The sequence below is a fragment of the Trichomonascus vanleenenianus genome (genome assembly GCF_965637985.1).
Source record: "Trichomonascus vanleenenianus strain CLIB 3782 genome assembly, contig: TRVA0_095S, whole genome shotgun sequence".
NCBI lineage: Eukaryota > Fungi > Ascomycota > Dipodascomycetes > Dipodascales > Trichomonascaceae > Blastobotrys > Blastobotrys vanleenenianus.
Window position 1 is genome coordinate 1 of NW_027481793.1, and position 14475 is coordinate 14475.

Below are 14475 nucleotides of genomic sequence, written 5' to 3' on the forward strand. Positions count from 1 at the left end.
TGAAAACGCTTAGAAGAATAGAACGATTCCGGTCCCGAAATTCACCAGCGAGGGACGACCGCACAGACGCACCAACCTTCCGTCCCAATTTGTAAGGAAATTCATGAATCTCATAGGCAAGGAAGGCCGCGATTAGCGGCAATGCAACAAACCAGAAAATAGATCCCGCAGTCGTGATACCAGCTGCCGCTGCAAGGGAGGTGGCAAACGCTGTCACAACGATCTTAATGATCATTTTCTTGGCGATACCTGCCATGAAGTGCTGGAAGGCCACAGTCCCAAAATGCTGCACTAGGACATGAGCTATACTAACGGCTAGGACATGGAGAACTGTAGTGCCGATGACGGCGCTAACTTGATGGCTTGCCGTTGTCGCCACGGTCGACGTAACGTGTGTCACAATTTCCGAGCCGGCGTGAGACGAGATCTGATGTGTGACACTCTCAACAAGGAGATTAGCTGCGTGGTCTGTAAGCGCTTTTGAGAGCGGCGAGGTTGAGCTTCGGAGTGCCCTAATGACTTCTCGTACCAGATCACGTGTTAAAACCTGGTCTTCACGGAGCATGGCTACCATGCCATCGCCAATAATTTCCTGGTGGCTAGTAAAGAAAGTTTGGAAAGTTGATGCTACTTCCGCTGCCACTGGCTCTGAGAGCCAGCAGTCCAATGGATGACCTTTGTACTGAGGGTTGTTAGGAGCGTCGATGAGTTTTACAAAGCGTTTAGTCCAGTCTTTAGGATCATCGAGTGGCGACCATTGCCGCCGCGAGCCATCGTTAAAGACTTCAATAATAGTGACGCAGTGGCGGCGGGATTGTCGCTGAATAAATAAACGGGCGGCATTTTGGGCCTCGTCGAGGCATGCTTCCTTGTCTTGGTCAAGACGGTCGAGGAGGTCGGATAAGGCTTTAGACTTTTCGGACGTCATCGTGAGGTATGTGAATCAAAATAAATTGAGTGATAGATAGCACTTTATAGAGTGTCACTGTTAGTGTATAAAGCGCAAGCAGAACAGTAGAGAGGTAAAATACGCAGTCAATTATCACGAACCTCGAAGTCCAGGTTGAATATAGAGACTAGCAGAGAGTGAAATAACAAATATATTAGACGATTTCTGGTCAAGAGAAAAGCAAAGGAAAGAGAAGCCAGTGGAAGCTGCATTTTATATTCCTGAAATCTTCAGTTGCAAACATCTTTTTAAAGATATCAAAAAAAAAAACTGAGACAAATCGTTAAAAACCCTGTGGGGATGCGAGAACGCACAGCCGCAAGACTTAATGAGGCTGACGGTAAAAGACAACCGCCGTGAAAACTCGACCTGGCTTTTCCCGTAGTAAACAATTACCTAATGTCGATGACTCTTACTTTGATAAAATAGCGTATTATTCTCTCATTCTAGGTCATTGCGAGATGAAAACATGCTGGTATATATGATGTCAGCGGTCGTGTCCCCCCTTGCCCTTGTACAGCTGGTCCAAGAAGAGGAGATATTCGACCGGTTTACTAATCTGGTCTCCTCTCTATTCCAATTATAGTTGTGGACGTGACGCTCTTTGATGGGTACGGGTATTCTTGTATTCACTTCAAATAAATTCTTCGACTTCTAGAGCTCAGCCTCCTGTAATTTAATACATTCTACCGTTTAGAAGAAGCTGATAAATGAATCAGCAATTGCATGCGCCTTTACGATTTGTCTTTACCAGGATTTTCTGTAGGAATTCGCTTGCTCAACTACGGTACTAATATTTACTTCTTCATACTTGCTTCTCCACAAGAGCTTGGGTCACACAGGTGAGCGGTAACAGCGCTTTGTACACGCATTTCCAAAATTCCATAACGCCTACTTAAATACCTACAACGGTCTTGCAATGGGTTGCCTGCTTAAGTTGCTAAGCTTTGGTGTGACGGCAAAGCTTCAAAGTTACAAATAGACTTCACATTTGCATCCCAAAGACTTCATCATTACCATGTCCATTCGCATATATTTCTTGAAGTTGAAGGTTTTTCATTCTTTCAATATGGCTGAGCCATTGCCCTCATTTAGGAATTATTCTGATGAAATGCATAAAGATAGTGAGCGGGTGAAGGGGGGATAGAAGAGTCGCAGACCTCTGCATGTCTATGTATCAGATACATAGAACTGTGTAAGACGTTTTAGTTGAAACAAATTTATGCTTCTCCGTGAATGATATCGATCGCGAAACGCGGCTTATGAGGCCTGTAAGGCTCGGTGTGACTTGTGACGCTTATGCGGAATTTGCAATTGCGTGGCTTTTCGCACTTATCTTATAAACATCCCTTGCGCCGCACGTCCATACACTATGTCTAAAACTTTTCCGTCCCGGAAACTCCCAAACTTAAAAGAGTTGTCACAGCGCGCTCCTGCAAAACATATAGAATGAAACCTCGCGTCTCCGACAAACCCCACGTATTGTTAGGGTCCTTCACGCTCTACGTGTTTCGCTAAGCTGTGGCAGAGTAAGACGAGCGATGATACAAGCTTAGTACTTTCCGCCGATTGCGAATCCCCTCCCCCTCTTTTGATTTATTACCAATAACAATACCGGAAGGCGAGTACACTGCCTGGGGCTCTGTTGCCTGGAAAAAACTAGCACTCTGAACCATTGACTATGACTAGCGGTCATCCTCCATCCTCACTGGTGTGAATAGCTGCTGCGGAATTTTGCCCTGATAAGGAGTTTGACGGTGATCTCCGGTACTCTTCCTCGCACGACAGTAAATTCACACCAGAGAGTTTCGAGTGCTTTTATTTTATATACGCTGGACTCCGTTATAAGGAGTAATTAGGTACTAAATAATGCATTCGCTGTGAGATTAACCCTCTGCACAGCGTCGCTGTCAACCCCTGCATTGTCATAAACATATGTCTGACAGGGGATCGGCATGCTTGCATATTGCGAGCGTTAGGTATTTCACAGTGCCTAAAAATTAACGCACAGCCAAAACCACTTTGGTCAATACCAAATTATACATAAAGACAACCAGATACCGAATGTTCTATTAGTTAATGTGCCCTGGATATCTGATACCTTCATCCTTTTTTTTTTCTGTGCTGAGTTATCGCTACCAAAATAGACAGTGTTTTTTGGGGTGGAGAGCTTCTCTGGGCCTGGACTCACGGGAGCGGGTCTGCGGCGGAGCGGTTCAGCCCCCAATAATTGAGGGGCAGTAAAGTGTCATCGAGCCAGTTCGGAACCGGGGTACTCTGCCATCTTCAGGCTGGTGCAAGATGCTGACGCTTGTAGAGAACCTCCTTCTGGAAGTATCGCTGACACCATCAGCATCGCATGGTATCACACTAGTAATCTTAAAATTGGCCGGTCCTAAATAGCATACAACCATGTTAGCTCTTCATCTGCTTATAGACTTTTCGTTTCAACCCTGTTCACTCGTCTTGACTGCTTGAAAACCTTTGAGTACCCGTTAGCATAGCATTTTTTCATTGAAAATTCTCGCACAAGGTAATCCGTCATTCTATCTTTCACCTGATGTCTACCATCCCTTATTTTTTGGTTTAAAAAACGAATATGAAAAAAAATCACAAAAATTTAGAAATAAATCTTTTCTTCCCCCGTCTCGTCGCAGTCATATACCGTGGTAGTCTCCATATGTTTCTATATTTTCATTCATAGGTTGATAAAATGCCTTAAGCTTTTCGCCATCTTGCTGAGAATGTGAACCCCCCCAGCACACGAGACTGAATAAGTCAATAAACATTGAAGCCGTCATGATGATGTCTTTGATAACCCATGGGTGTTATGCGTCCATCGCGTGCCTTAAGTCCTTTGCTTTCTGACAATCAAATTATAGACGTTGCAGTGTTTTAGGCTCAGCATGGCACCGTACGCAGGTAGTTTGACCAAGAGCCCAACGCCATGGAAGCTATCCTTGCACAACACAATGCGGTATATAGGAATTTTTTTGTGGAATATTGTTAACCGCTTCTACTGGCCGGGGCCGCCGGTTCCGCGTGGCAGGGGCCCAAATCTATTGTGAGTGTGGCCATTTGGAAACACTTCACCACATCCTCGCCCAGTGCCCCCTATATGAGGCACAAAGGCCCCTCCTTCAAGAGGTAAGCGACACATTTGACCTGCCGACACTTCTCGGCACGAAAGAAGGACTCGAAAGACTGACCCAATTTCTCAAAGAGGGTCATCGCCCAAGAGAGGACTAACCCGCTAGTGCACACCGTCAATCCCAGAGTTGAAGGGTGTCCGGTTTCCAGTCTCCTAAGAGAACTGTATCCCGGACCCTCGGGGGGTAAGCAATCCTCACGACGCAAATGCGGTACAGCAAAGGGACCCAATTGACATGGAATGATTTTGCTATACTTTGAAAGATTATATGTATATGTATTCAGTGGTGTTTCTGGCCTAAGGCCTCAACAAGACGCAAATAGATTATTATTATTATTTATTACCTTGGGAACTGCTTACAACGTGGCGGTAAGCTCTCTGTACCAGCTGAATAATTCACTTGATAATCACTGAATCATTTACCGGTACTTTACTTCTCCAAACTAGCACTATAAGGTCATTTGCCCTGGGCTTCCGCTTTTTCGGCGTCGAGTACGAAGATATTACGAATGTCATCTTTGAGCACCTCTTGGTCCACAATAAATACAGCAAAGAAGCTCGCCTTCTCTGTGGTACTATGATTTTCACCTCGTACATGGTGGCATCCAGGAGCTTCGTACCACAAATCACCGGCTTTTGTGATGACGGGCTCATCAGAATTCATTTGATTCAACAAAGTGCCCTGAATAGCCAGAGCAACTACCGTAGCACCACCATGTGTATGAGGAGGCGTGGCAGCATTGGGATCCATATCAACAAAGCCTACGACGAGAGCCTTGCCAGGAATGTTAGGCGGGTGAAAGACTTTCAGAATTCTAAAGTCCTCTCGGGGTCGGCTATACAAATTAGTTCGACCATGGCTCTTACCGGACTACTTACCCTTCGACATGATAGACACCATTTTCTCCCTTGATGATTTTGGTTGAATTGGACATTTTGATTTATCTCTTAGAATAATCTAATCCTAAGAAATAAAGGCTTTTTATATACAAAAATATCCCCCCAACATGAGAGAGAGGGCTGGTTTCATGGGGAGATATTGTTGAGCGGTTGTGTTGTCTGTCTCAGGTACAGTCAAGGCTTGTTGAACTCAATTTTACGGTCGCCACACTGATATCCACAAAGAAAAAAAATAGAGTTATAAAATATGATATTGTATCGCTATTCAAAGGAATTCACTCTATAAGGAAGTTTGCCTGGCGTTACAGTCGTATCTGAATTGATTCCTTAAGGTAGACTGCGTGGGAAAGAGCGAAAATGCCGTAACAACGCCGTGTGAAGACCCGTAGGTACGGGTACCCATCATCTCCTTAATTTCAAATACGAGAAACCTTGGACAAGGCCAGTTTGACATTGGTAGCCTAGAATCGGACCACATTTGAGATTTGTGCCTGTCGATCACCGCCGAGGGTATCCTATGTCTCGCCTACCACTATGCTCGAAAGTTTCACTTTCCGCTCTACAGCGACGGGGTACGACGATAAAGGTGACCGCCAACTACGAGGGTTAATTAGTATAAATTAAGTGCCAATTCACTATATTATCCTACAGACTTTGCAAATCAAACCTTGGATATAAGTATTGGTTACCATGGCTGCCCAAGAGAACATGCGTGTCCTTCTTCAACCGGACACCGACACCACGCGGCTGATCCTGCTCCACTGTGCTGTTCCAGTGGTTGAGCCGGACTCCTCTGACCATTTAATTCGTGTACACTGTGTTGCACCATGTTCGGGAGAGCTTTTGTGGCCCAAGAACCACCCTCCGCCAGGCAGAGAGGGACTGGTGTCAATTCCCTGCTATGATGTTGCTGGAACAGTCGTCAGTGCCCCCAAGGCGTCTCGATTCAAGGTTGGCGATGAAGTCTATGCCCGGACAAACTACTTCCGTGCTACAGGCTGTGCGTGCGATTATATTGCGACTCCAGCGTCCGAATTTGCACGACGACCCAAAAAACTCAGCTGGGTGGAGTCCACCGCCATTCCACTCTCATCTCAGACGGCATGGGAGGCTCTCTTCATTCAGTCTGGGATCGGAGATTTTACTAGTCCGGCATGGAAAGGAAAGCGTGTTTTGGTGACTGCTGTTTCTGGTGGAGTTGGTGCATGGGTAGCACAGTTTGCTTCTCTCGCTGGTGCTGAAGTTATCGGGACTTGTGGGCCCGCAAATGTTGCATATGCCAAATCTATGGGTGCCAAAGAGGTGATTAACTATCGATCGCAGAGCTTGAAAGACTGGGCTGCAGGCGATGATAAGAAGAAGGTTGATTTGGTAATTGATTGTATAGGCCGAAAGTCTCTGGAAGATGCGTGGTGGGTTGTCAGGGACAATGGAATGGTTATCAGCATCTACGAACCACCAGAACAGGCTAGACCTGCAGATTTGGAGTTTAAGAGCTCTATCAAACATCTTTTCTTCATCATGGATCCAAATGGAGAGCAATTGGAGAAGATCACGGAACTAGTTGACCAGGGCAAATGTCGACCAACTGTGGACAGTGTGTGGCCATTGGAGCAATTCGAGCATGCCTTTGAAAGGCTTGACAGCGAACATGCCAGGGGAAAGATTGTGTTTGACATGCTTTTGAACGGAGGAAATACTGGTGCTTAGCGTTTACCTAGGCCTATTAATATCTAATAGTTTGATTAATTTCCACCCTCCATAACACCACTGACAACGACTATCTGCTGTGGCGAAGTTCATATCATGTCATTTAGTTGTAACAACCTACCTCCATAAACAATCCAGAAGATAAAAAGAGATGACTTCCGTCATATTTTCTGAATATATCTTTGAACCCCCGAGGGCCTTAGTCTTTTTCCGATAGTTTCCCCCGACGTCTCGGAAATAGGACCGATAAATGATATTTCTCTGCTATATGGCTAACCTCCAATGGCGCCCATGCAGAATTCAATGGTAGACCCAAAAATATCCTGTTTTGAACCACCTGCGTAATCTCTAAGGAAAACCCCCTTTTAGCTTTATACTCTCTACTGAGCCGTTCTTAGGCATTTTATTTGGACGGTCGCCCTGATTTGAGACTATGTGCCACTTAGCACCTTAATCAGAACTTTGCCAGAAGTAAATGCTCACAATCACGCTACGTGCGAAGTGGGAAAGCAGGGAGGTATACGATGAAATATACCCCAGCGACCGCAATTGCTCGAGCGCCAACGAAAGCGAAAAAATAAGGTACAAACTTTAAAGCTACCTATTCGCGGGACAGGGACCTAATATATATGTGAGCATCACGGTGTGATTTTGCAATCCCGAAACATACGGCATCTCAACAGGCAGTTGAAATTGCGCCTGAAGACCATCACGACCTTGCAGCCTTGCTAAGCAGCATAGAAAACAACCTCTACCTGCGATAAGAACATACAAAAAATATGGAATACCTTAAAGACGCTATTCGACTATTTCGACGAGCTGTAGCTGCCACGCCCGTAGACGATCCCGGTTTCGCAGCCGGACTAGACCACTTAGGAAGTTCTTTCTGCGATATGAATGCACGGGAAATGCTCTTGAAGAAGCTATTCAACTGTCTCACCGAGCAGTCGAGCTCACACCTCCAGACCATGCTGACCTCACACAGCGGCTATGTGACTTCGGAACCATGTTCGGTTGGCGATATTACGGCACGGGAAGGATGAGAGATCTCGAAAACGCACTCCAGGGCATTAGGTTCTTTGTTGATTTGAATGACTTTGAGGCTCTCCTTGACGATCGAATTGACTCCTTTCTGACCGTCACTGGGTCGTCCCAAGATGCGTTTGCAAATTCTGCAGCTTGCTACGTCAGGTGGCATTGGGGCCAAAGAGGCATAGATATCCTCAACTGGTTGCCACAGTTCTTATTGGCCGCTCGAAACTCCAAGCCGAGTAAGTTTTCACCATTGCTGTAAGTGGCGCGGCGTGGATTTTATCTAACAGTAATGATAGCTCATCCATTGCGTGTATACGGGGAAGATGGGGGTACTGAGACAATATGCATCGAACTTCAAGGCAGTCTGGATAACCAATCTAGTATACCTTTGTCCGAACGTGATGTCGTGATTCGAGTTCAGTGGATGGAGGGTAGCATGAGAAATTATTTCATTCAAGTTGCAGCCGTCGTATCGCAACTAGCGTGGATCGTAGCGGCCTTCAAAGAGCCTCCACAAGACGATATGTCATTCTCCAGCCCCAAGATCGAAGGTCCTTTGCCCCACTTTCAGAATGATGAAGACAGTAGTTCGATCTTCCGGATTAAATGCGAGGATGCTCAAGACGTGGGTCCGAAAAAGAAATATGGCAGCGTATGTTGGCATAAACTTTTCACCGCGTTAAATGTTGCCGTTGGCTTCCGTATTCCTGAGCGTCCGCGCGGAATGCGCGGCGTGGAACTGCCATTCTCCGTCATGGTTATTTTTGCCCACTGCAGTTACTTCGTCGAATACAAAGGTGGGTATGTCCTCAAAGGGTGGTATAACGCACTGTTTCCAGTCCGCATCAATTGGGGTAAGCGAGCCTCTATACCGCCTACCGCTGTGCAATGGCACCTCTTTAGTAGTGAAAGACATCGGCTCTATATGGAAGAAGCTAAAATGATGGCACCAAGGCTTCGTCCCGTTAGAACCAAGCTGTCTGAGGATGACTTTTGCAGTGCAATTGAGCAGAGCGAACGACACTTCTTGGGTTTTCATGAGTACTCCAAATTTAGCGTCGGCGCCAACAGTTCTAAAGCAGGCAAGATCGCACATATCCATCCCAATGAGCGCTTGCTTAACTGACACACCTGAGTTGATGTTTAGAATGGACTAGAGATAACGATTTTTCCGCAGGTGGGGTGCCATTTGGTGTATCAACAAGTGGCCGATTTCGAACACCACAAGAGCGACAACTGAGGTTGAATCTGAAACGTACCCAGCGTAATGTTATCGACGCGACAAGGCCAATTCCATGATACAGTCAACTTCCAAACGAGGATCGCGCGGATGTTAAGTCAGATATGCGTTGTGATGCATCTGATGCAAGCGTGGATGAAAAAAAAAAAATATACCGTAATACCCAAGTCGAGTATCCCGATTTTAGGAGACAAGCTATATGATAACACCAAAACTGGGATACTGTTTGTCTAGTCTATTCCAAGCTTCCAAGGACGTACTGAGTGAACTAAAGAGAAAACGCTTCACGCGGATATTCGGCTATTTTACGGTAGAAGCTCCCATTGTACCCATAGTAGAGGAGACGAAGGTCTAGGGTCCAATCCATTGTTTCTCCATAGCTGGTGAATGGTTTTCAACTTCCATCGCTGATGATCCTCGCGGAGGGAGATAGGTCACTTTGACTGCAAGCCGTGACGATCTTTTGCTGGAGGTCAGGGAGAAGGCGGGGGCATCTCGGAGCCGATCCATCTGACGCGTGTTGAAGTGAGACAAGCGCTGCGTTACGGACGCGGAAGATGTACGGCTGAAGAGAAACTCTAAGTGGACGGGAAGTTGCATGAATTGAAATTAAAACGTCCTGAACACTGATCTATAGTTCACTTGCTGATAAAACGATAAAATGATAAAGATAAAGTCAAGACAGCTGATTCGCGATATTGAAGAAAAAGAATTGTTGTCCGTTCCACAGACCGGGTCCTACCTCCGCCACTAGCATTTTTTGAAAGAATAGAGTAATGACACAAGAACTTCTTTTCAAAGATACACTAGAGATCAATGATAGAACTATTGTGGCCGAATTGATGGGAGGTTCATTTTGATTGAGCATGTCTACAGAAGTGGAATTTCTTTGCATAAGATCGATGGATTTGTGTATCCCGTGGCAGATCATGAGGGCCTGGTCCTTGTCTAACCTGCGAACGACACTCTCCCCTTCCCCCCCCTCTTTTTTAAAAAGTGTGTATTTTGATAGTTTTTGACGATGTTGCAATGTATATGAACTATGATAGTTCAGCGAAAATGCAGCGGCTTAATCGCAAAGCGGAATTCACGATAGCCGAGCTTAAGAAATGGTATTACTTGACATCTGCTCGGGCACTTACCGTAGTGAAATTCACGATATTTGAGCTTAAGAGATTGTATTATTTGACATATACCCAGGCGTTTATCGCAGGGCTCGTCAACTTCTTGTCAATAGGAATGTATAATGTGCTTACTTCGCTTGGCGGAGCAGGCCAACTTGATCCCAAGGTGGCAAGCATATCGAACACAATTCTCTATTCTTTATTTGCAGCGACAAGTCTTTGCTCAGGTCCTGTTGTCAATCATTTTGGACCTCGATGGAGTCTTTTTGTGGGGGCCCTTGGGTTCGTTCTCTATGGCGGGTCATTCTGGTCTTATAATCACAATGGAAACCGCGGCTTTGTATATTTCGCGGGCGCTGTAAGCGGTGTTGGCGCTGGTCTTCTCTGGACTGCCTGTGGTACGGTCATGATGTCATACCCTACCGAACCTCAAAAAGGTCGATTCGTTTCAATGTTCTTTTTCTTATCGTTCCTTGGTGCGGTCATTGGTGGTATAATACCAGTTGCAGAAAATTACAACAACGTGAATGCTGGACATGTCAACGACGGCACTTATGCTGGCATTACTGTAGTCATGATTGTATCTTGTGGCGTCGCACTTTTATTGGCTTCTCCAGAGAATGTAACCCGATCTGACGGTACTTTAGTGGTATCTCCCGACGACAAACACGAGAGGCTATCGCTCATTGACGAATTCAAAGGTCTTTACTGGGCAATCAAGAAAGAGCCGTGGATTCTTCTATTCCTTCCCTTTTCATTTTCCTCTCTCTTCTACGCTGCCTACCAGACAAATGACTACAATGCTTACTTCTTTGACGTACGGACCCGATCAATCAATGCCCTATTGTATGGTATTTCCCAGTTGATTGGCTCTGTCCTCATTGGCATTTTAATGGATCTGTCATTCATGAAGAGACACATACGGGCTCGATTCGGTTGGGTAGTCCTTTTCACAACGATTTTTACAGTATCTCTTCTAGGATTCTTCGCCTTGAAGAAATCGAAACGAGGGGTACCATTTCGGCCACCGATGGATATAAACGATCCCAATGTCGGCAAATACGTTGCACTCTACTTCTTCTATGGTTTCCAGGATGGCATGTCTCAGGGCTATTCGTTCTGGATCATGGGTACTCTGTCCAATGACCCACGAGTTCTATCCATGTATTCCGGTCTTTTCAAGGTATTTGGCGCAATGGCGGCAGCCATCGGGTTTGGCGTAGACTTCAGGGAAGTACCATACATTAATATGTATGCGTCGTATTGGAGTGTCAGTCTTTTTGGGTGTCTCTGTCTTGTTCCGTTGGTCTTTATAAGAGTCAACGATGGCAATATCAAAACTACAAGTTCACGAGATATATTTCATCGGATGTGTGGCTTTTCGAGGAAAAAATGGTGATGAAGTTTTACAGAAAATAACATTTGCGTTTCATTTTGTTAGAAAGGCACTTTGCTGTAGTCAATGATCTATAAGTTGAATCAGGAGCCTCATGAATCATATAGAAGTGATAATAGGAAACCTGAACTCTTTATAAAGTATTTGTTTCGTCTTTTCAACAAGAACACCTTTTGCACGAACAGGAGCTACATATGCGGGAAATGCAGGAACCAATCAGCAATATATAGATCTGCTTATGTGCAAAGCAACAGAGACAAATACCGTTGTCCGGCGTAACCCCAATGATTGAATCCACAACCATAACAGAATACAAGACGAGGGTCGTTATTATCAAGAATAAATGAATGAATGTATCGAAGTCTATTGGAGGCCAGAGCCAGTAGACTCCATTTGAATACATATAACCTACTTAATATTATAATTAACAAAGATCGTGGTAATACCGGTACCCTATCTGGGTCCCAGTGGTAGTTTAGTCCGTTAAGCAAATGCCATCGGACCTTAGAGTCCTCATCGCTGAGGGTAGAAAAATATAAACAAGCAACCGAGACAAGGTCGACCTCATTCTTACAACCTTCTCGTTGATGCAGCATTGCTACGTAAATACATTCACAAGGGCTCGATTAAAAATAAGTTGAAATCTTACCGAGAGTCCATTTGGTACTTCATTCCAGTCAAAGCTAGATAGAGATGGCCAATGTGGCCGCTATGCTCTAAAATCAAACTGGAGAATGTGCTAACAAAGTGCATCGGAGCTTCAATAACACTTTTACAGGATATGGCCTGCCCGTGAATAAGTAAGTGATCTAAAGTGCGGTAATGTTACCGGTAAAACAATTTTTTTGCAATTCCGCGTGCGGGGATTGCGACCCACCTTCGTTTGTAATAGTAGTGGCTCGCGCAGCGAACCACCGAACCACCTAAGTTCAGCCGTACATTCAGGGGACATCAATGGTGCCGTGGAGCCACCCGCCGCACTAGATGCATGGAGTGACGCAAGGGTTGCGCCTTGGACGTGGTATAGGGGAGAGAGCTACTAGTAAAAAAAATCCACAGTGGTTGTGCGCTAGCAATTACTGAATGCAATATTGAGGGTTGGAGTTCCACTTCATCCCGTCGCGATGAAGGATCTCCGGCCAAGTGAGAACTCTATTCTACGACAGATTCATGAAGCGACCTGTAGTTGGCCGCACGTCTTCTCTGTCCAGACAGCGTCCGCAGGGTCCCACTAGAGTCGCGGTCCGAATGCCGAATCTCTGCTTATTAAGCAGAGCTTCGGAGTAGAGAAATGAGGCACGCGACAGTGGGCGGATACTTCTTTGAAGACGACCTCAAGAGATACCATTTCAATTCTATATGCAGCGATTGGCTGTGATTACGCTTCGACAACGGCGGGCCTGCAATTACTTGAGAAGTGGGAAATGATCCCACTAGAATTGCTGGGTTAAATACACAGATGCCCTTTTAGACTCACTCTTCAAAAATAAAGTGGAGACTGATATAGCCATGATAAAACCTTTATACGATAACAATAAGTATTACCCGGTATTGTATCGTATTAAATAGTTTTGAAACTACATGTACCAGGTACTAACTTGCTTGGAGTTTAATTTCAGCACTTGGCGCCGTGGAATGGACTAGCCCCACACAGGAACGCCGCAGTACCGTATTTTGAATGAGACATGCATATCGAGTACGTATATCGTAATAAACAGAAATTAAGTAAGGGTAAATAGGATGGCACTTCTTTCCCTATTGGCCACTAGTTAATTAATTTATCCGGTAATAGCATTGTCAGCTCTGTAAGCGAATTGGAGCAAAAAAATAGGCGACGTAGTGTGATTGTTTTGATAGCTCCCATATACTGGCTATGTCCAAAGTACAGATTATCCTCAAGATGAAAATCGGTGTTTCTCAGCTTTGTTCATAATCTACTCCTGAACGATTTGTTTTAACCTTTCCATGGCCAGTCAAACATGGAACATTAATGGGACCCCCACGACAACAGTAACGCGGGGTCGACTTGCATAACATGTACAGTACTCCTACATGTATCCATGACTCCCCCTTCTCCGCATGTCTTCATACATATGTTTGTTAGTTTTAAAGTCTGCTCGTAATAGCATTTCATTAGCGGGTTTGGAGAAGGGGAATAAACCAGTATGCATTTTCGAATTTTGCCTGAAATCGAAAAGCCGATTTCAAGAATTGGCTTTCCCTCGAGGACGTCCAAATTAACCGGACTTGCTTAAAAAGAGTTGATATGGACATGCTGCTTCATCGCTACAATTAGCTTCAATTTCAATGATTTCTCAGCTTGTCGCAGCGGCCGTAGCATTCTCGGCCGTTTCTCTTGCGGCTCAGTCGGGGGCCCAGGTCAATGTTGATCTAAAGACGCAGTATCAGTCAGTTGACGGGTTTGGTTGCTCTCAAGCATTCCAGCGAGCAGAAGACATTTTTGGCAAATATGGACTGTCGCCAAAGAACCAGAGCTACGTGCTTGACCTCCTGTTCAGCCAAGAACGAGGCGCTGGTTTCACAATTCTGCGAAACGGAATTGGTTCCAGTAACTCGTCCACAAGCAACTTGATGAACTCAATTGAACCATTCAGTCCTGGTTCTCCTAACGATCCGCCACATTACACCTGGGATCACTACAATAGTGCTCAATTTCCACTTGCAGTTGAGGCCAAGAAACGAGGTTTGCCAGACGTTTATGTCGATGCCTGGTCAGCACCTGGCTATATGAAAACCAATGATGATGAGAATTGGGGTGGCTATATTTGTGGCGTTCTAGGCGAGGAATGTGAGAGCGGAGACTGGAAGCAGGCTTATGCGAACTATCTCGTGCAGTTCTGGAAGTTCTATCACGAGAGTGGTGTGACCCCGACCCATCTTGGGTTCATAAATGAACCTCAAGAAATTGTGTCTTACGCCAGCATGGCGTCCAATGGTACTCAAGCGGCC

The 14475-nt window shown here is 45.3% G+C and overlaps 3 protein-coding genes and 3 pseudogenes across 6 annotated transcripts; 4 read left to right on the forward strand and 2 right to left on the reverse strand.

Annotated features, from left to right (window-relative positions):
• Position 1: 1 nt before the first annotated feature.
• On the reverse strand, positions 2 to 943 carry TRVA0_095S00100 (annotated as a pseudogene). Its single transcript has one exon. A coding segment is annotated over exon 1 (942 nt).
• Positions 944 to 4557: 3614 nt separating this feature from the next.
• Positions 4558 to 5035, reverse strand: TRVA0_095S00122 (cupin domain-containing protein; the record flags this gene model as incomplete). The annotated part of the gene is made up of 2 exons (XM_076687934.1): positions 4558 to 4936; positions 4980 to 5035. The coding sequence occupies 2 exons, from the start codon at positions 5033 to 5035 to the stop codon at positions 4558 to 4560; spliced, it is 435 nt and encodes a 144-aa protein (XP_076537831.1).
• A 655-nt stretch (positions 5036 to 5690) lies between these two features.
• TRVA0_095S00144 (NADP-dependent oxidoreductase) lies at positions 5691 to 6710 on the forward strand (the record flags this gene model as incomplete). The annotated part of the gene is made up of 1 exon (XM_076687935.1): positions 5691 to 6710. One exon carries the CDS (start codon positions 5691 to 5693, stop codon positions 6708 to 6710), a length of 1020 nt encoding a protein of 339 aa, XP_076537832.1.
• Positions 6711 to 7503: 793 nt separating this feature from the next.
• On the forward strand, positions 7504 to 8871 carry TRVA0_095S00166 (annotated as a pseudogene). Its single transcript has one exon. A coding segment is annotated over exon 1 (1368 nt).
• Positions 8872 to 10014: 1143 nt separating this feature from the next.
• TRVA0_095S00188 (uncharacterized protein) lies at positions 10015 to 11508 on the forward strand (the record flags this gene model as incomplete). Its single annotated transcript, XM_076687936.1, has 1 exon — positions 10015 to 11508. The coding sequence occupies one exon, from the start codon at positions 10015 to 10017 to the stop codon at positions 11506 to 11508; it is 1494 nt and encodes a 497-aa protein (XP_076537833.1).
• Positions 11509 to 13812: 2304 nt separating this feature from the next.
• TRVA0_095S00210 lies at positions 13813 to 14475 on the forward strand (annotated as a pseudogene). Its single transcript has one exon. A coding segment is annotated over exon 1 (663 nt).